General features: G+C 54.8%; 1 protein-coding gene across 1 annotated transcript; it reads right to left on the reverse strand.

Moving 5' to 3' along the window:
* Nucleotides 1-1823: 1823 nt before the first annotated feature.
* LOC127567135 (nectin-3-like) lies at nt 1824-20289 on the reverse strand (the record flags this gene model as incomplete). The annotated part of the gene is made up of 5 exons (XM_052009830.1): nt 19243-20289; nt 3161-3505; nt 2535-2834; nt 2125-2242; nt 1824-1975 (listed from the first exon to the last, which is right to left on the reverse strand). Coding segments are annotated over exons 1-5 (964 nt in total), but the record flags the coding sequence as incomplete, so codon positions are not given.
* Nucleotides 20290-22132: the final 1843 nt, after the last annotated feature.

A 22132-nucleotide genomic window follows, 5' to 3' on the forward strand; every position in this document is an offset into this window, starting at 1 on the left:
ATCCTTCCATTCCCTGTGGATTCAGGTGTCTATCCGACAGCCTCTTAAATGCCAGCATTGTATCAGCCTCCACCACCACCCCTGGCAGCACGTTCCAGGCACGCACCGCTCTCTGTGTGTCAAAAAACTTGCCCCACGCATCACCTTTAAACATTCCCCCTGTCATCTTAAATGCATGTCCTCTAGTATCTGACATTTTGACCCTGGGAAGAAAAATTCAACCATCTACCCTATCTGTGACTCTCATAATTTTATAAACCTCTATCAGGTCTTCCCTCAGCCTCCGCTGCTTCAGAGAAAACAACCCGGGTCTGCCCAGTCTCCCCACGTAGGAGGAGGTTGCTGGGGCCCTGACAGATTTTTATATCTTTTCCAGCCGCAGGGAGGTACCTGATGACTGGAGGAGAGCAAGATTGGCTCCTTCGTTCAAGGACAGCATGAAAAAGCCAGTTAACTGCAGACCTGTGAGTCTTATATCAGCCGGATGGAAATTATGGGAAAATATTCCGATGTACAGGATTCATTTACACTTGGAAAGGCAGGGATATGGTAAGGGATACTCAGCCTGGCTTTGTTCGTGGGAATTCTGTCTCGCTATTTTGAATTTTTGGACGCGGTAACGAATTATATTGATGAGGGGGGTGTAGTAGATGTTATCTACATGGAGTTCAATGAGGCCTTCAACAAGGTCACACATGGTAAGCTGGTCCAGAAGGTTGGAGCCCATGCGATCCAGGGCTGGTTGGCAAATTGGATCCAAGGTCGACGGTGATAGGGGGCAGAGGGTGGTGCTAGAGGGTAACTTTTCTGATTGGAAGTTTGTGACCAGTGGTGGACCAATCACCAACAGCCTGTCCAGGTCAAATCATGTAGATGCCACGGCCAAGAAAGCTCACCAGCGCCTCTACTTCCTCAGGAGGCTAAAGAAATTTGGTTTGTCCCCTTTGACACTCACCAACTTTTATTGATGCACCACAGAAAGCATCATATCTGGATGCATCACGGCTTGGTATGGCAACTGCTCTGTCCAGGACCGCAAGAAACTGCAGAGAGTTGTGGACACAGCCCAGCACATCACGGACACCAGCCTCCCCTCCATGGACTCTGTCTACACCTCTCGCTGCCTTGGTGTAGCGGCCGGCATAATCAAAGACCCCACCCACCCCGGACATTCCCTCTTCTATCCTCTCCCATCAGGCAGAAGATACAGGAGCCCGAGGGCATGTACCACCAGGCTCAAGGACAGCTTCTATCCCACTGTGATAAGACTATTGAACGGTTCCCTTATATGTTGAGATGGACTTTGACCTCACGATCTACCTTGTTGTGACCTTGCACCTTATTGCACTGCACTTTCTCTGTAGCTGTGACACTTTACTCTGTACTGTTACTGTTTTTACCTGTACTACCTCAATGCACTCTGTACTAACCCAATGTAACTGCACTGTGTAATGAATTGACCTGTACGATCAGTACGCAAGACAAGTTTTTCACTGTACCTTGGTACAAGTGACAATAATAAACCAATCCCAATACCACGGGGATTGGTGCTGGGACCCTGAGTGTTTGTGTATACATTAAAACGTTGGATGTGAATGGAGAAGGTATGATGAATACATTTTTAGATAACACAACAGTTTGAAGTGTTTCAGATGGTGAGGTGGTCACAGCATCAGCTGGAAAGTTGGGCAGAGGGATGGAATTTCATCCCGACTAGCATCAGGTATGTGACCGTCTCTGACTTGCTCAGAGCACGGGGCAGACACAACAAGAGACGCCGACTCACACGCTGGACGGAGATCTTGGGTACAAACATTACTGACCGGACACGGTTACTTTAGTCTGGGCGCTCCGACTGCCGACTTCATTGGAAACTTCACAGATGTAGGTTCCAGAATCTTCCACGGTGAGGCGTCTGGTGAATAAAAGCCTGTCCCCATCCGCAGTGACGTTGCTGGGAAGGGCACCTCCCACTCTGTCGACCAATCACCAGGCAAGTGTGAAACGCGAACCAACACTACCCCCTTACCCCCTTCCACGTCCAATCTGAATGGACCCCACCCCTTCCCACTCACTCCCACCATCCACAATTAAATAGACCCCAGAATTTAAGTCATTCCCTACTTTTTCCATACAAAGTCTGTGGCTGGAGGATTCCCATTCTCTTCGCATTGTAACTCCATCCCTTCCATATCCACAAGCCAATTCTCCGTGGATCTTCTTACAGTAACTTCAGGAACATCTACAAGATGAAGGCAGGATGAAGGAGTTTACCAAAGCTCTCCCAACAGTGTCCCATCGCATATTCACAGGGCACGGGTCAGACACAGGGTGAAGCTCCCTCTACACTGTCCTGTCACACACTCCCAGGGCACGGGTCAGACACAGAATGAAGCTCCCTCTACACTGTCCCATCACACACTCCCAGGGCACAGGTCGGACACAGGGTGAAGCTCCCTCTACACTGTCCCATCACACACTCCCAGGGCACAGGTCGGACACAGTGACGCTCCCTCTCTGCGCCAGGTACTTACAGAGGACATTGATGGTGTAGGGTATGTGGATGGGCTCCGACAGGGTGGAGTGGTTGACATTGCACTGCAGCTTCTTCCCCTTCATCCAGCGCTCGGGCCGCAGGTAGAAGTGTGCGGTGGTCGTCACCGTGCCGTTCTCGTTGTCCGTCTCCACCAGCTCCTGCTCCCCCACCACTGGGGACTCCCACCGCACCTCCGCCCCCGGCTTACTCCCCGTGGCCACACAGGATGCCGCCAGCGCACGGCGCTCCCCCTCCAGCAGGGCCCGCGGACCCTGCAGCACCCAGACCTGGGGGGGCACTGAGGGTGGGGGGAGAGGGGTGTGGTGAGAGGGGGGAGGGAGAGAGGGGAGGGGGAGGGAAGGGGTGGAGGGGTGAGGCGAGTGGGGGGGAGACGGGGAGCCAGGATTGGAGGAAAGGAGTGGAGAGTGTGAACGAGAGAGTGAGAGGCAGGGGAGGAGGGAGTGAGGGGTGGGGGGAGAGACAGTAAAATTTGAATAGTAATATGTAACCAAACCTTCCTCCGCTCCCCCAGACTTCCCCCTCCACCTCCCCGTCCCCCCACCCCTCCCACACTTCACCCTCCACTCCCCCTCTCCCCCTCCCCCCCCCACCCCTGCTACCTACCCAGGACGGTGAGCCAGGTGTCCCCCTCGAAGCTGCCGGAGGGGAAGGTGAAGACCTTGCAGCGGAAGTGCCCGGCGTCCGCCAGCACCGCGTCCTGGATCAGCAGCGAGGCGTCGGCCTGCACGCCGGCCTGCTCGAACCGCGCGCGGGCCCCGTAGAAGGGGTGCGTGCTGGAGCCGTGCTCCCTGCTCCGCACCGCCACCATCTGTGGCCCCAGCTCCGTCAGCTTGTCCCACGTCACCTGCGTCACCTGTCCCGAGCCCGTGAACAGGCAGCGCAGCCGCGCGCTGCGGCCCAGGGTGACCAGGGTCTGGGCATCCGTCTGCAGCTCCAGCCCGCACAGTCCTGGGGGGGAGAGGGACGGGAGAGGGAGGGGAGAGGGATGGAGAGTGGGGGAGGCAGGGGGAGGGGCAGGGGCAGGGAGTGGGGGTAGAGCGGAGGGTGGGGGAGAGGAGGGGAGAGTGAGGGAGGGTGGGGGTGGGGGCGGGGGGAAGGACAGGAAGGAGAGGTAGAGGGGAGAGTGGGGGAGAGGAGGGAGGGAGAGGGAAGGAGGGGGAGCAGGGAGAGAGAGGGTTGGGAGGAGGGAGAGGATGTTGGGGAGAGGAGGAGGGAGGAGGGAGGTGGAGTGGGGTGAGACAGGAGAAGAGGAAGGGAAGCAGAGAGGGTTGGGAGGAGGGGCAGAGAGGGAGGCAGAAGTAGGGGGAGAGTGTGGGGAGGGAGGAGCAGGGGAGTACATGGAGATCGGTGGAGGTGGGCGTCAGGATGGGGAGGGTGCCAGGGAGAGGCAGAAGGAGATTGGGAGGGAGTAAGGGAGGGAGGGAGGGGGTGCAGAGGGAGGAGGGGAGAGACAGGGGTCAGTGACTGGTGTAACTTCTGCCTGTTTCGATTTTAAAAAGAGGTTCATTTACATGTTTACATAACTTTCAAAAGAACATTTATATGGTTCTCAAATTAAAACACTGCCATCCCGAGCACACTCGAGCCCCTGTGGTGCCCACCGGTCCCGCAAATCCCCCAGTGTACCCGCGGACACTGCGTGCTCCTTCTCCAGGGACACACGGGAACGGACGTAACCCCGGAAGAGGGGCGGGCAATCGGATCGGGCAGAACCCTCGACTGCCCACCGCCTGGACCCGTGGATGGCCACCTCGGCCCAGGAGCGAACCGACCGGGAGACAGACTTTTTTGAGGAGGTGACGAGGGTGATTGATGAAGGTAGAGCTGGATCGCAGTAAGGTGTTTGACAAGGTCCCTCATGGGAGGCTCATCCAGAAGATTAAGATGCATGGGATCCATGACATTTGGATTCATAACTGGCTTGTCCATAGAAGACAGAGGGTAGTGGTCGATATTCTGGCTGGAGGTCTGTGACCAGTGGTGTTCCGCAGGAATCCGCACTGGGACCTCTGCTGTGTGTGATGTATATAAATGACCTGGATGACAATGTGGATGGGTGGGTTAGTAAGTTCAGAGATGATACGAAGACTGGTGGTGTTGTGAACAGTGTGGAAGATTGCCAAAGGATACAACGGGACATAGATCAGTTGTAGATATGGGCGGAGAAATGGCAGATGGAGTTTAATCCGGCCAAGTGTGAAGTGTTGCACTTTGGGAGATCAAATGTAAAGAGACAGGACACAGTTAATGGCAGGACCCTTAACAGTGTTGATGTACAGAGAGATCCTGGGGTCCAAGTCCACAGCTCCCTGAAAGTGGCTACACATGTTGATAGGCAGTAAAGAAGGCGTACAGCATGCCTGCTTTTAATAGTTAACGCATTGAGTTCAAGAGTCAGGAAGTAATGTTGCAGCTTTATAAAACTCTGTTATGGAGTATTGCATTCAGTTCTGGCCGCCCTGTTACAGGAAGGGTGTGGAGGCTTTGGAAAGGATGCAGAACAGATTCACCAGGATGCTGCCTGGATTAGAGGGCATGTGCTATGAGGAGAGGTTGGACAAACTTGGGTTGTTTTCTCTGGAGCAGTGGACACTAAGGGGAAACGTGATCGACATTGCCCCTTTGGGGTTTAAAATGGGCAGCGCGGACTCGTTGGGCCGGAAGGGCCTGTTACCACGCTGTAAATAAAAATTTTTTTTTTAAATTTATACGATTATGAGAGGCACAGATAGACAACTCATATCTTTCTCCCCAGGGTCAAATGTCTAATACCAGAGGGCATGCATTTAAGGTGAGAGGGGGTAAGTCCAAAGGAGATGTGTGGGACAAGTTTTTTACACAGAGAGCGGTGGGTGCCTGGAATGTGCTGCCAGGGGTGGGGGTGGAGGCAGATATGACAGAGGGGTTTAGGAGGCTCTTAGACAGGCCCATCGATGTGCAGAGAATGGAGGGAGGTGGACACGCACAAAGGATTAGTCAGGAGTTTAATCGTGTGCAAACCAACCAGGAGACACCCCCCCTGAGCGACCCAACCCCCCTCCGCACTTGGTGTCCGAAGATCAGGGGTGTGGGGCTGAAGTGCCACCAGGACGTGAAGAGCAGCCCCTCCAGATACTCTAACAGGGGCTGCAACCTCTCACACTCTGTATGTACACGATACGTCGACTCCTCCCGGCCGCAGAAATGACAGGCGGCTCGGGAGTCCGTAAACCGAATGAGGAATCAGTGACACGGCACTGCTCTGTGCAACACTCCCCACCCCAGGACTCCCGCAGAAAGAGACCCCACTGGGGACCTCCCTTGTTGCCGGCTGGCAGAACGGACCGTCACGGCGTGTCCGGATGTCTGGACGAGGAAGCGTACAGTGTGCAGGAGCAGCCCGTACAGGCACCTCTGTGCAGCCAGGAACTGCGGGTCTTTTCAGCTGCGCCCTCCGCCAGGATCAACTGGCAGAAATGTTCCAGGCTCTCGGTGGGTCAGTGGCAGGTGGACTCCCTGCCGGAGGAACTGAGACCACTTACGTGGAGCACCACACACCTCCCCTACCTGGGTGCCTGCATGAGTCCCACTGAGGAAACCTGGCCGGGGAACTGGGAGGACTGGGAGACGAAAGTCGTTGCTCTGCTTGGGCTCTGGTTGGGACGACTGAGAGCGATTCCTTACCGGGGCACAGCGCCGGTCACAGACCAACTGGTGGCCTCCATGTTGTGGCACCGGTTGGTCACTTTGGTCCTGCCCTCTGTCATTGTCACCATGACCCAGAGGAAGTTGGTCGACTTCTTCTGAGGCAACAGGAAACACTGGGTCTCTGCTGCGGTCCGGAGTCTCCTGACTGGGGAGGGCGGTCAGCGGCTGGTGTGCGTACGTACCCAGCTGGCATCTCTCCGCCTCAGGACCCTGCACCTCTACGCCTGGCACCCTCCGAGATGGCGTGCGCTGGCCACCTACTTTCCCCTCCGGTGCACTGCCTTCAGGAAGAGGCACAGCTCCCCGGAGCGAGCGTCGGCTGTTGCCCGCGTTTCACTGGGACCTGTTCAGGTCCTGGGACGTGGTCCCGTCCGGTCAGAGCACTCCCCCGCTGGTGGAGGGAGGTGCGCGGGCCGTGAGAGTGGCTGGAACGAGGGACGGACCGGACGGTGGAGCAGCGAGCTGCTCGGAGCGCGCTTGGAGCTGAAGCCTCCGGCCATCCTGTCGTGGGTGCCGAGTGCAGGGTGATTCCAGCCCTGTAACCCCTTGGAGGGGGCTGGAAGTAGTGCCCTGGGTGAACGGGGAGCAGCCCACGCCTTGTCTGATAAACACCACAAGGACCAGGGAACGAGGGGACTCTGACACAGTCAGCAGGAGTGTCCAGAGGTGAGTCATACCTGTGAGCAGGGAAACAGGAAACAGCAGAGCACACGCCTCACACCCTGATCACACTGGAGTCAGGCCAAACACGCCAACTCTGGAGAAACAGGTACAACCAGTGCAGGGTGTGATGGGACAGTGTAGAGAGAGCTTCACTCTGTCTGACCCTGGGAGTGTGTGACGGGACAGTGTAGAGGGAGCTTCACCCTGTGTCTGACCCTGGGAGTGTGTGATGGGACAGTCTGGAGGGAGCTTCACCCTGTGTCTGACCCGTGCCCTGGGAGTGTGTGACGAGACAATGTAGAGGGAGCTTCACCCTGTGTCTGACCCGTGCCCTGGGAGTGTGTGACGAGACAATGTAGAGGGAGCTTCACCCTGTGTCTGACCCGTGCCCTGGGAGTGTGTGATGGGACAGTGTAGAGGGAGCTTCACTCTGCGTCTGACCCGTCCCTACTAAGGAAATTTGTAGAGACTAAGGAAATTTGGCATATCCCCTTTGACACTCACCAATTTTTATCAATGCACCATAGAAAGCATCCTATCTGGATGCATCACGGCTTGGTATGACGACTGCTCTGCCCAGGACCGCAAGAAACTGCAGACAGTTGTGGACACAGCCCAGCATATCACGGAAACCAGCCTCCCCTCCAGGGACTCTGTCTACACTTCCCATTGCCTCGATAAAGACCCCTCCCACCCCGGGCATTCTCTCTTCTCCCCCCTCCCATCAGGCAGAAGATACATAGGCCTGAAAGCACTTAACACCAGGCTCAAGGACAGCTTCTATCCCGCAGTTATAAGACTATTGAATGATTCACTAGTATGATGAGGTGGACGCTGACCTCACAATCTACCTCGTTATGACCTTGCACCTTACTGTCTGCACTTTCTCTGTAGCTGTAACATTTTATGCCGCATTCTGTTACTGTTTTCCCTTGTACTGCCTCAGTGTACTGACGTGATGAAATGATCAGCATGCATAAACGAAGTTTTTCCACTGTTCCTTGGTATAGTGACAATAATAAACACGTTTACCACCTTTAGTGTGGTAACCAGAACTGCACACAACAAAGTCTGCACAAGCAGTCTAACCAGTGTTTGTAAAGTTGCGACATAACATTCCAACTCCTGTCTGCTGTTCCCTGCACTGTGAAGGCAAAGCCCACCTTCCTCCCCACCTGTGCTGCCACTTTAAGGGAACCGTGGCCTTGAACCCCAAGGTCCCTCTGTTCATCAACATTCCTTAGCACCCTACCACTCACTGTGCAAGCCCTGCCCCTATTTGAGTTACAAAATGCACCAAGCTCATGCTTGTCAGGATTAAATTCCATCTGCCAACGCTCTGCCCAACTTTCCGTCTGATCAGAATCCTGCTGGATTCTCCGATAACCTTCCTCGCCGTCCACAGACTCACCAGTCACGCCTCCCACACTCACACCCGAGTCGTTAATCTATATCACAAGCAGCAACAGCCCCAGCACCGATCCCTGCGGTACACCGCTGGTCACAGACCTCCAGTCAGCAAAACTCTCCGCCACCACCTCCCTCCGCCACCACCTCCCGCTGCCTCCCAGCACCAAACCAGTTCGGGATCCAGTTAGCCAACTCACCTTGGATCCTGCCAACTGCCTTAAACTTCTCAACCAGCTTGCCAAGTATCTGGTGTCTGACCCATGACCTGGGACAGTGGGATGGGACAGTGCAGAGTGGTACAGTACAGAAACAGGCCCTTCAGCCTACCATGTGCAGGCCGACCACGGTGCCTACCTGAGCCAGTCCCGTTTGCCCGTGTTTGGCCTGTATCCCCTTAACCCTTTGCTCCCCATGTACCATCCATATGTGTTTTAAACAGTGTACCCACCTCTACCATTTTCTTGTTCCATATACTCACCACCCCTGTGTGAAAAAGTTGCCCCTCAGGTCCCCTTTAGATCTTCCCCCTCTCACATTAAACCTCTGCCCTCCAATTTTAGACTCTCCTACTGTGGGGAAAAGACTGTGTCCATCCACCTCTCATGATTTTAGAAATGGATTGTATCCGATTCCCCCACCACCTCTGGCAGTGGTCCAGATATCACCCTCTCTGGGTAAAAACTTACCCCTCAGATCCCCTTTAAAACTCTAACAAGCTTCTACAGATGTGCTGTTAAAAGTAACCTGACTGGTTGCATCAGGGTCTGGGACGGCAATTCAAATGCACAGGAACACGAGAAGCTGCAGAGAGCAGTGAACTCAGCCCAATACATCACAGGCACATCCCTCCCCACCATCGGGAGCATCTACAGGAGACGCTGCCTCAGGAAGGCAACATCCATCATCAAAAATCCCCAGCATCCGGGCCGTGCCATCGTCTCGCAGCTCCCATCGGGCAGGAGGTACAGAAGCCTGAAGTCCCCAAACCACCAGGTTCAGGAACAGCGACTTCCCTACAACCATCATCACCACAGTTTGGCAACACGATGACCACTTTGCACTAAAATGGACTTTTTTTTTTGTTCTGTCTTCTTTCTTGTAAAGATTGTATGCGTTTAATTTGTGTTTTTCTTGTGAATGCTGCTGATCTGATACTGTGTGCCTGTGATGCTGCTGTAGGTAAGTTTTTCATTGCACCTGTGCGCACACGGACGTGCAGATGACAATAAACTCGACTTTGACTGACGCCCTCTGGTTTTTGATACCCCACCCATGGGGAAAAGGATTCCGACTATCTACGTGATCTATGCCTCTCATAATCGAATGGCATGCTTGCCTTTGTAGGTTGGGGCATTGAGTATAAGAGTCGGAACATTGTGTGCCAACTTTACAAAACACTAGTTAGGTTGCAGTTGGAGCACAGTGTACAGTTCTGGTCACCACGTCACAGGCAGGATGTGATTGCACTGGAGAGGGTGAAGAGGAGAGGGACCCCTTCGTTATGCATGGGGGAGGGGGTGTGTTCCTAGAAAATGGTCCTTGCCGCCATTTTCTGTAGTGGGAAGACACATCATCTGAGCGTGTGGCAAGAAACACGAGTTGAAGAGAAATTGATTTTGTGTTGAGTTCTTTACTTTATTTCACACAACTTCTGTGAGAGTGAATTTTATTTCACCTGTCAACGTCCTGGGCAGTGATTTGTGAATTCCGTCAGGGCAAATTTCTGGAAGCGGAACGGCCGTAACGCAGGGGTCACCTGTACACCTGTACCAGGTCCGCCCTCAGCCTCCGCCGCTCCCGGGAACACAAACCCAGCTCGTCCGATCTCTCCCCGTAACTGCAGTCCTCCATCCCCGGGCACCCTCCTCTGCACCCTCTCCAGTGCCATCACCTCCTTCCTGCTGTGTGGGGGCCAGAACAGGACACACCGCTTCCGCTGTGCCCAGACCAGTGTTTTATAAAGTAACCACGTGATGTTCAAACTCTTACATTCTGTGCCACAACCTATGAAGACAAGAATGCCATGTGCCCTCTTCATCACCCTGTGTTCCCACTTCCAGGGAACCACAGACCTGAACCCCCAAGTTCTCTCTGTTCATCAACATTCCTCGGTGCCCTACTGTTTACTGTGTATGTCCTACCCCTGTGTGACTTCCCAAAATGCATCACCTCGTCAGGATTAAATTCTACAGAGTCAGACAGCACGGAAACAGGCCCTTTGGCCCAACTGGTCCAGGCCAACCGAGACTCCCATCTGAGCCAGTCCCATTTCCCTGCGTTTGGCCCGTATCCCTCTAAACCTTCCCTATCCACGGACCTTTTGCATGTTGTTACTGTAGCTGCCTCCTCCACTTCCTCTGGCAGCTCGTTCCACACACTGACCACCCTCTGGGTGAAAAAGTTGTCCCTCAGGTTCCTGTTAAATCTCTCCCCTCTCACCTTAAACCTGTGCCCTCGAGTTCTTGTTCCCCAGCCCTGGGAAAAGACTGTACACGTTCACCCTGTCTATGCCCCCCATGATCTTATACACCTCTGTAAGATCACCCCTCATTCTCCTACACTCCAATGAAAAACTTCCAACCTACTCAACCTCTCTCCATAACTCACTCCCAGCAACATCCTTGTAAATCTCCTCCGCACTCTTTCCAGCTTCATGGCACCTTTCCTATAGCAGGGGGACCAAAACTGAACACAATATTCCATGTGCAGCCTCACCAACATCTTGCACCAACTGCAACATCCCAACTCCTATACTCAGTGCCCTGACTGATGAAGGCCAGCGTGCCAAACGCCTTCACCACCCTGTCTACCTGTGAACCCACTTTCAGGGAAGCATGTACTTCTACAACACCTGCCAGGTCCCTGCCGTTCACTGTGAAAATCCTACCCTGATTTGTCTTCCCAAAATGCAACACCTCGCAATTATCCGAGGTGCCAACATTCCACCCAACTTCCTACCTCATCTATATCCTGCTGCAGCTTTAGATAACATTTCCCATTATGCAGATTCCGTGTCATCTGCAAACTTATAACCCTACTTGCTACATTTACATCCAAGTCGTTAATATATATATCACAAACAACAAGGGTTCCAGCGCCGATCCCTGCGGCACGCCACTGGCCACAGACCTCTGATCGAGAAACACCCTTCCTGCACTACCCTCTGCCTCCCATCACCAAGATAATTCTCAATTCAATTAGACAACATGCCTCGGATCCCATAAGTTTCTAGACCAGCTTACCATGTGGGACCTTGTCAAATGTCAGGTTCACTCTGTGTGTAAATCATGTGTGTGACAGGACAGTGTAGAGGGAGCATCACCCTGTGTCTGACCCATGCCCTGGGAGTGTGTGACGGGACAGTGTAGAGGGAGCTTCACCCTGTGTCTGACCCGTGCCCTGGGAGTGTGTGATGGGACAGTGTAGAGGGAGCTTCACCCTGTGTCTGACCCGTGCCCTGGGAGGGTGTGATGGGACAGTGTAGAGGGAGCTTCACCCTGTGTCTGACCCGTGCCCCGGGAGTGTGTGATGGGACGGTATAGAGGGAGCTTCACCCTGTGTCTGACCCGTGCCCTGGGTGGGTGTGATGGGACAGTGTAGAGGGAGCTTCACCCTGTGTCTGACCCGTGCCCCGGGAGTGTGTGATGGGACAGTGTAGAGGGAGCTGTACTCGGTGTCTGACCCTGGGCGTGTGTGATGGGAAATATAGAACAAGTCCAGTCGGCAGGACAGGCAGGGGCAGGACGGGGAGTTGGGGAAGAACTGAGGGACTGAACTGCATTTCGTTTAATGCACGGAGCATGACAGGTCAGGCAGATGAGCTCAGGGCACGGACGGGAAGACGGGACTGGGATATCACAGCTGTTCCAGAAACATGGTTGCGGGATGGGAGGACTGGCAGCTCAGTGTTCCAGGGACAGATACTGCGGGGGTGGAGGTGAGAGAGGAGGGCGAGTGGTGTTTTTGATTTGGGGGAACATCACGGCAGTAATTAGGATGTTCCAGAGATAATCCCCAGTGAGGCTACATGGGTAGTACTTAGAAATAAGAAGGGGGTGATCACTTTGATGGGATTGTACTCTAGACCCCCCAATTGTCAGCAGGAATTAGAGGAGCAAATATGTAGGGAGATCACAGACTGGTGCAAGAATAGGAGGGTGGTAATCGTAGGTGGTTTTATCTTCCTTAATATTGACTGGGACTGCCATAGTACTGGGATTTGGATGGGGAAGCAATTGTTGAATGTGTGCAGGAAAGGTTTCTGAAGCAGTACTTAGACGGCCCTACCAGAGAGAGTGCAACGCTGGACCTTCTGTTGGGAAATGAGGCTGGGCAAGTGACTGAGGTGTCAGTGGGGGGAGCTCTGTGGGACCACTGACCAGAATTCTGGTGGTTTCAAAATAGTCATGGAAAAAGACAGAACTGCTCCACAACTTAAAGTCCTGAACTGGGGCAAGGCTAATTTTGACGGCATCAGATAGGAACTGGCAAAGGTTCGTTGGGAAAGGTTGTTCACAGGTAAAGGGAAGTCTGGTAAGTGGGAGGGTTTTAAAAGTGAGTCAGGAAGAGTTCATGGAGAACATGTTTATTGTGCTCAGTTCTGGTCGCCTCACTACAGGAAAGATGTGGAAGCCATAGGGAGGGTGCAGAGGAGATTTACGAGGATGCTGCCTGGAATGCGGAGCATGCCTTATGAAAGCAGGTTGAGGGAACTTGGCCTTTTCTCCTTGGAGCGACGGAGGATGAGGGGGGGACCTGACAGAGGTGTATGAGATGATGAGAGGTATTGATCGGGTAGATAGTCAGAGGCTTTTCCCCAGGGCTGAATTGATGGCCACAGGAGGACACAGGTTTAAGGTGCTGGGGAGTAGGTACAGAGGAGATGTCGGGGGTAAGTTTTTTACTCAGAGAGTGGTGAGTGTGTGGAATGGGCTTCTGGCAACGGTGGTGGAGGCGGATACGATAGGGTCTTTCAAGAGACTGTTAGATCGGTATATGGAGCTGAGTAAAGTAGAGGCCTAGTAATTTCTAGGGACATGTTCGGCACAGCTTTGTGGGCCAAAGGGCCTGAATTGTGCTGTAATTGTTCTATGTTCTATGTTCCTGTCGGAGGGAAGGGCAAGGCTGGAAGGAGTAGGGAACTCTGGTTGATGAGGAATATTGAGGTCCTGGTGAGGAGAAAGAACAAGGCATATGTCAGGTATAGGCAGCTGGGATCAAGCGAATCCCTTGAGTATAATCCCTTGAGGAATCAAGCGAATCCCTTGAGTATAATCCCTTGAGGGAGAGAAGAGGGCTGATGAGGGCAGGGCAGTAGACGTTGTCTACATGGACTTTAGCAAGGCATTTGACAAGGTCCTGCATGGTAGGCTGGTCCGGAAGGTTAGACCACATGGGATCAAGGTGAGCCAGCCAATTGGATACAAAATTGGCTCAGTGGTAGGAGTCAGAGGGTGGTAGCGGAGGGGTGTTTTCAGAGTGAGGCCTGTGACCAGTGGTGTGCTGCAGGGATCCACTTTTATTTGTCATCTACATTAATGATTTGGATGATAATGTAGGTGCCCTAATTAGTATGTTCGCAGGTGACACCAGGTAGTGTGGTGGACAGGGAAGAAGGTGTCTAAGGTTACAACAGGATCTCGATCAACTGGGAAAGTGGGCCAAGGATTGGCAGATGCAATTTAACTCCAGCAAGAGTGAAGTGATGTATTTTGGAAGTTAAACCAGGGTATTTCTTACACAGTGAACGGCAGGGTCCTGGGGAGTGCTGTAGATGGATAGACCCAGGGGTACAGGTACATGGTTCCCTGAAAGTGGTGACGCAGGTAGACAGGGTGGTGAGGGAGGCAGATGGCACTTGCTTTCATCAGTCAGGGCACTGAGTCCAGGAGTTGGGACGTCACGTTACAGCTGTACAAGTTGTTGGTGAGACCACACTCGGAGCATTGTTAGCAGTTCTGGTCACTAACCCTGGAGCGCAGGAGGCTGATGGGTGACCCTATAGAGGGGTATAAGATCATGAGGAGCACAGATGAGGTGGTTGGTCATTTTCTCAGGGAAGAGGAGTCGAAAACTGAAGGGATAGGTTCAAGGTGAGAGGGGAAAGGTTTAACGAGAAGCTGACGGGCAATTTTTCCCTCACAGGGTGGTGGGTGCAGGCTGCCAGAGGAAGGGGTAGAGGTGCATACAATGACAATATTTAAGAGTCATTTGGACAGGTACAGGGATAGGAAAGGTTTAGAGGGAGATGGGCCAAATGCAGGCAAGTGGGACTGGGTCAGGTAGGCACCTGGGTTGGCGTGGACAAGATGGGCCAAAGGGCCTGTTTCCATGATGTATGACTATATGACAGTGTAGAGGGAGCTTCACTCTGTGTCTGACCCGTGCCCTGGGAGTGTGTGATGGGACAGTGTAGAGGGAGCTTCACTCTGTGTCTGACCTGTGCCCTGCGAGCGTGTGACGGGACAGTGTAGAGGGAGCTTCACCCTGTGTCTGACCTGTGCCCTGCGAGCGTGTGACGGGACAGTGTAGAGGGAGCTTCACCCTGTGTCTGACCTGTGCCCTGCGAGCGTGTGACGGGACAGTGTAGAGGGAGCTTCATCCTGTGTCTGACCCGTGCCCCGGGAGTGTGTGACGGGACGGTGCAGAGAGAGATGTGCTGTTGCTGTCTGCTGATACATTTTCCCACACACACTGCAGGGGTGTTTATGGTCTGTTTCGAGATCTGTGCTTGGATTATCTCAGCTGTGTGTGTTCTTAAACTGGATTTGAGATGTGTTTGTGGGATCAGTAATTGGGGAATGACTTCATGGTGGGTTCATTTGGAGCCCACCTCATCCTGACTAACACAAAGGAACAAAGAGTTGAAGGGAACCTGTGTGTCACGAAATCGCTGACACACCCCATTCCACATTCACCGCAGGCTTAGTGATGTCAGCTCTCAGTGTGAGAGTTTGTCTCTCTCTCTCTACCTGCTCCCTCTCCCCCACAACTCTCTCTCTCTCTCCTACCCATCTCCCGTTCTCAGTTCTCTCCCTTCCCCTCCCCCCTCTCTCTCCTATCCCTATCTTCCCCCTCCCTCTTTCTATACTTTCCCCTCTCACAACCCCCCAAACTGCTTCCCCCCCCCCTCTCTCTCCCCCCCTCTCTCTGGTCCTGGACTCATAGGTTCATGGAGCTGTAGAAAGAGGCCCTTCGGCCCACTGAGTCAGTGCCGACCATCACCGACCCATTTACACTAATCCTACGTTAATCCCATTCTATTCTCCCCACACTCCCATCCACTCCCCCCACACCCTACCCCTCACCCACGCACTGGGGACAATTTACAGCGGCCAATTAACCCACAGGCCCCTCACGTCTCTGGGATGTGGGAGGGAACCGGAGCACCCGGGGGTAACCCGCGGGTCACAGGGAGAACATGCAAACTGCATGCAGCAGCGGAAGTCAGGATCAAACCCGGGCCTCAGGAGCAGCAAAGCAGTGGCTCTGCCCGCTGCACCACCGTGCTGCCCAGGTCTTGCTCTCGCTATCTCTCGGAAGGTTCACGGGAAGAACTTCCTTCTCACCCCATCTGAACCCCATATTCCCAGACACCCCCCACTCCCGTCTCCATTCCCCACCGGAGAGAACCTCCTCTCACCATCTCCCCGGCCGAGCCCCCTCGGGATCCCTCGGTCTAAACTCCAGCCAGCACCGTCCCACCCTGCTCACCCTCTCCCCGTGAGAGCACCCCGGGATGGAGCCAGTCCCCCTTCCCTGCACTGCCCCTGACGCAGGGGGACCCCTCCTTAAACCCGGAGAGCAGCACTGTGTCCGTGCTCCGGGGGAGGTGTCACCTACACCCTGCCCGCTGGTCCTGACCCTTCCCCACTGTTACCCACCCTCCCCAACCCCTGTAACACGCACCGTCCCTGGGAATGACTCGCTGTCCCCACGTGCCGACCTCGTGTGTTGTGTGTACGGGGACACCACGTCCCTCCGCGCCCAGCGTTCTGTCCCCTCTCCCCACTTACACAGCGCCCTGTGTCTCCGACCTTCCCACACCCAGGGGTCTCACCTTTCCCACATTAAACTCAAACCAAGTTCTGGCTTCACATATCAATATCACTTTTGGGATTCTGGCCGCATCACGAATGACGATCTCACCAAACCTGTAAGTCACTTGTGTCCCCTCCCTCGTTCCCTCTATCCATCTCTCCCTCTCACTCTCTCACCCTTCTCCTGTTCCCTCCCTCCCTCTCTCTCCCCCGAGCATGGTTTGAGAATGAGAGTGGATAAAGCTGTCAAACTAGAATGTCGAGAAGTCTGCACAAAACATCTCAAACATGTCTCCAAGGTCACGGCAAAACCAAAAGCAGTTCCAAAATGACAAATAACAAATGACAGTAAACAGCGGCGGGTACTCGGTTGGAGGGGATTAACACGTCACATGGTGCAGAGGGAGAACCGCAGGAGGGGCGGTGAGGGAGCTCCGCGCTGTGGGAGGCGAAATGAGGGAGGGGCATTGAGGGAGGGCTGCACTGTGGGACAGGCGCTGTGGGAGGGACAGTGAGGAAGCTCCGCGCCGTGGCAGGGGCGGTGAGGGAGCGCCACGCTGTGGGGGGGGCGGTGAGGGAGCTCCGCACTGTGGAAGGGACAGTGAGGGAGCGCCACACTGTGGGAGGTGCTGTGAGGGAGCACCGCAGTGTGGGAGGGGTGGTGAGGGAGCACCATGCTGTGGGAGGTGCGGTGAGGGAGACCCGCGCTGTGGGGTGGGGCGGTGAGGGAGCACCGCGCTACCCCATGATGTGATCGGGCTCCCTGGACGAGCCGTGATCCGCCGATGCCTGTGGGAACCTACTTGTGGGTCGGAGCAGTTGGCAGGTTCCAGGCTTTCTGCCAAACTCGGCAAGTCCCATCCCGTCCCGTCTCATCCCGACTGGCGTACACTCCCATTCCCATCAACTGCACCAGCACTGCACCCCTCCCACATCACCTGCCCGGGTAAGGGGGGACCTGAAGGCCCACGGGACACAGCACCCTCGGGACATGGGGGTGGGGGTGGGTTACCATCCACCGTCACCAAACCCCAGGGGGGCAGAGACCAGTCCCCAGTGCAGTCACAGCCCCCTCAGGGCAGCATGTGGCTGAGGGACAGGACAGTGTCGGTGGAGAATGGACCACCAAGGTGGGGTGGGGGTGGGGGTGAGTCATAGCACGGGGAAAGGCCCTTCGGCCCATCTGTGTCCATGCCGACCAAGCTAACCTCATTTCCCAGCACTGGGCCCATATGCCTCGGAACGTCATCCATAAACCTGTCCACGAACTTCTTCAATGTATGTGATGTCCCTGGCTCACCCTCTCCCTCTGACAGCTGGGTCCACACATCTCCCACCCACTGAGTAAGATGTTGTCCCTCAGGTTCTGATTAAACCTTTCCCCTCGAACCTTGAAACGGCGTCCTCTGGTTTTCCATTCCCCAACCCTGGAAGTCACGCCCCCGGCAATTTTACACCCCCCCCTGAGATCACCCCTCAGTCTCCTACACTCCAAGGAGGAAAGGTCCCAGCCTGGCCAACCTCTCCTTATAACTCAGTGCCCCGAGTCCTGCCGACATCCCTGTAAACCTCTTCCGCACTCGTTCCGGTTTAATCACATCCTTCCTGCAGCAGGGTTACCGAAACTGTACACAAGTGCTCCGGGACATTGCGGTGGGGGATGAGGAGATATATGGGTGCGAATGGGGAGGTGGGTGTGGAAGGGGAGTTGGGAGGGTGGGGGGACAGTGAGAGAAGGGGAGCTGTGGGTATGGAAGGGGAGTTGCGAGGTGTGAGCTTTCACTGTTGGGCGCTGTGTTGGTATCAGTATGAGAATATGCCTGTTATTCCTGCACACCCTGCCCTCTACAACAGGTATAATTATCATATTAATTTCCAGTAAAGCACAACTGCTGAAAGCAAAACACACACAGGGAGAGTAGGAATAACAAAAGCTCCTCACAGAATGAAAACAGATTAGGACTCACTGAGATTCTGTGCTCCACCTCATAAAACCTGTGAATAAACAGCACTGGTAGTGTTTGGGACATTGCAAGAGGAGGGTGTGATGGGACGGTGCAGAGGGAGCTTCACTCTGTGTCTAACCCGCGCCCTGGGAGTGTGTGACGGGACAGTGCAGAGGGAGCTTCACCCTGTGTTTGACCCTGGGAATGTGTGACGGGACAGTGTAGAGGGAGCTTCACTCTGTGTCTGACCCTGGGAGTGTGTGACGGGACAGTGTAGAGGGAGCTTCACCCTGTGTCTGACCCGTGCCCTGGGAGTGTGTGACGGGACAGTGTAGAGGGAGCTTCACCCTGTGTCTGACCCTGGGAGTGTGTGACGGGACAATGTAGAGGGAGCTTCACCCTGTGTCTGACCCTGGGAGTGTGTGACGGGACAGTGTAGAGGGAGCTTCACTCTGTGTCTGACCCGTGCCCTGGGAGTGTGTGATGGGACGGTGTAGAGGGAGCTTCACCCTGTGTCTGACCCTGGGAGTGTGTGACGGGATAGTGTTAGAGGGAGCCTCACTCTGTGTCTCACCCAGTGGTGGATATCCCCTGATTAGTCAGCATCTTTCCCTGCTGACTTGGAACAGGTGGATGGTGAGCCATGTTAACCTCACCAAGTTACATGATCCAACATGCAGTGGGACGTCACAGGACAAGACTAATCAGGATTACTTTGTTTTACTGTTTCCTTTTGTCTGTCTGTCTCCCTCTCCCTGACTCTGCATCTCTTTCTCTGTCTCTCTTCTCTCTCGGTCTCCCTCTCTCCTCCTCTTTTCATTTTCTCCTCTGCAATTCTCCCTCCCTGTCTGTCCTCCTGATCCCACCTTCCAGCCCTGCCTCTCGTCCCGTCTGCACACCCCGCTCTCCCCTTGCCCTCCGGCTAGCCCTTGATCCTTACCTGAGGGGACGAGGAGGAGGAACAGGACGGCTGTCAGCTGGCTCTCCATCCCTGGGCAGTGGGGTGAGGTCTTCAGATGGTCACACTGCAGATCTGTAGCTGGATGGCAGAGCGAGCAGTCTCCAGGGTTTACCTCTGTTTGGGACAGAGGGAGGGAGAAGGAGAGAGAGGAGAAAGAGAGGTGAAAGAGAGAGAGAATGAGAAAGAGAGACAGATAATGAGAAAGAGAGAAAGGGAGTGAGAGAAAGTGAGAGTGAGAGAGAGAGACAGACAGGGAGAGAGACTGAGGGAGAGAGAGGGAGAGTGAGAGAGAGACTGAGGGAAAGAGAGGGAAAGTGAGAGAGAGACTGAGGGAGAGAGACGGAGGGAGAGAGAGACAGAGGGAGTGGGAGGTGGAGGGAGGGAGAGAGAGACGGAGGGAGAGAGAGACGGAGGGAGAGAGAGAGAGACGGAGGGAGAGAGAGAGAGACGGAGGGAGAGAGAGAGAGAGACGGAGGGAGAGAGAGAGAGAGACGGAGGGAGAGGGAGGCGGTGGACAGTGAGGAAGTTGTCTGCTGCACGGGCAGGAGTCAGGGTAAGTTCCTCCGGCGATTGGGAACGGGTCCCTGTGTGTTGCTCTCTCTCCCAGAGGGGACCCAGTGACGGTGCAGGACGAGGTTGCCGCAGGGCGAGGTGGTCGAGGTGCCGGGGGTGCCAGGCTCCGCAGTGGCGGAGCAGAACGCGAAGCCAGAGCTGGTGAGAGGCTGCTGCGTGACGGACAGTTCCCGGTCGGTGTGTCAGCTCCGCCTCCCACTCACCCCTGGCAAGCACCTCACTCGCCCAACCTGTTCCCTTTGGCCTCGGGCAATGGGTGGAGCGCGGGGAGAGAGAAGGCGGAACCGAGGAGGTGCTTCACCTGCCGCAGCAGGTGTCTGTTAACCCCTTCCCACCCTGGGGCAGGGGAGCACAACCACCGGCAGATCCCACAGCAGGTCCGTTGGAGGTCAGGGGGCAGCAGTGCGGTGGGATGGAGCAAGGGCAGTGTCGGGATGGGGGGACAGCCTTCTTGTGGTTGGGACCACAGCTTGCACGTCCTCGGGAGGCAAACGCGCCGCGGCTGGACGTGACTGGTGTGTCCCGTCCCGCGGTTCAGGGGAGGGGTCTGAGGGGGAATGTTTTACCCCAAGAGGAGTGGGGGGGTGTTGGAATCTGGAACACACTGCCTGAGGGCTGGAGGCAGAGACTCCCACCACACTTAAGAAGCGTCCAGCCCACACTTGAATCACCGGGGCAGAGAGGGTGCGAACCGAGGGCTGGGAAATGGGATTGGTGCGGATGGGTACCGGGGTTCGGCACGGACACGTTGGGCCGAAGGGTCTGTGAGCTCTGGGAGACTCTATGACAGTGAGGAAAAGGTTTCAGCAAGGCTGTGCCTGTGCTCCCCGCACTTCCCCCGGGTCGATAGGGTGGTTAAGAAGGCGTATGGAGTGTTGGCCTTCATTAGTCAGGGTATTGAGTGCAAGAGCCGCGAGGTGATGTTGCAGCTCTATGGAACTGTGGCCAGACCACACTTGGAGTATTGTGGTCAGTTCTGGTCGCCTCATTATAGGAAGGATGTGGAAGCTTTAGAGAGGGTGCAGAGGATGCTGCCTGGATTGGAGAGCACGTCTTATGAGGATAAGTTGAGTGAGCTGGGGCTTTTCTCTTTGGAGAGGAGGAGGATGAGAGGTGACTTGATAGAGGTGTACAAGACGATAAGAGGCATAGATGGAGTGGACAGTCAGAGACTTTTTCCCAGTGTGACAATGGCTCACACGAGGGGACATAATTTTAAGGTGATTGGAGGCAGGTATAAGGAGGATGTCAGCGGTAAGTTTTTTTTTTACACAGAGAGTGGTGGGTGCGTGGAACGCACTGCCAGCAGAGGTTGTGGGGGCAGATACATTCGGGACATTTAAGAGACTCTTAGATAGGCACATGAATGATAGAAAAATAGGGGGCTATGTGGGAAGGAAGGGTTAGATAGATCTTAGAGCAGGATAAAATGTTGACACAACATTGTGGGCCGAAGGGCCTGCACTTGTGCTGTAGTGTTCTATGTAGCTGTCGCAGGGTGAAGTGGGGCAGGCTGTGAGCAGCAGCATCCCCAAGGGAACGGTGTGGGGTCCCTCCCGCACTCATACGTGATGCGGAGGAAGGAACGAAGCGGAACGTCTCCGAGCCTGGGGCTGATACAAGGCTGGGTGGGAGGGCAGGTGTCGAGGAGGATTCAGAGGGGCCGTGGCTTGGGCAGGCTGGGGGAGCGGACACACTGCAGAAGCTGGAGGCTGGAGCAACACACAAAGTGCTGGAGGAACCCAGCAGGTCGGGCGGCATCCATGGAGGGAAGTGGACAGTCGATGTTTTGGATGGAGGCTGTTCAGTTTAGCAACGACAGGAAGGCAGGTTGTTGCCTGGACGGGGATGGACTGGGAGAGGGGAGGTTCAGGGGAACCTGGGTGTCTGCAATACCCCAGCCGCTGAAGGGATGCATACAGGGGCAGCGGCTGGTTGTGAAGGCAAATGGTCCACCACCTTCCTGGTGGGAGGGTTCGACTGTCGGAGGAGGGCTGTCCTGTGACTGTACAAGGGCTGGGTGACCCCACACCTTGAGCAGTGCATGCACTTTCACCCTCCTTATCAGAGCAAGGATATTCTCACTGTGGAGAGAGTTCAGTGAAAGTTCACTGGATCAATCCCTATGATAGCAGGACTGATGCGTGAAGAGCGATTGGGACGATCTGTCTACACTTCTCTCAGCCAGCATAATGAAAGACCCCACCCATCCCGGACAGTCCCTCTTCTCCCCCCTCCCATCGGGCAGAAGATACTAAAGCTTGAAAGCACGTACCACCAGGCTCAAGGACAGCTT

Source organism: Pristis pectinata, unplaced genomic scaffold, assembly GCF_009764475.1.
Source record: "Pristis pectinata isolate sPriPec2 unplaced genomic scaffold, sPriPec2.1.pri scaffold_130_arrow_ctg1, whole genome shotgun sequence".
Lineage (NCBI taxonomy): Eukaryota > Metazoa > Chordata > Chondrichthyes > Rhinopristiformes > Pristidae > Pristis > Pristis pectinata.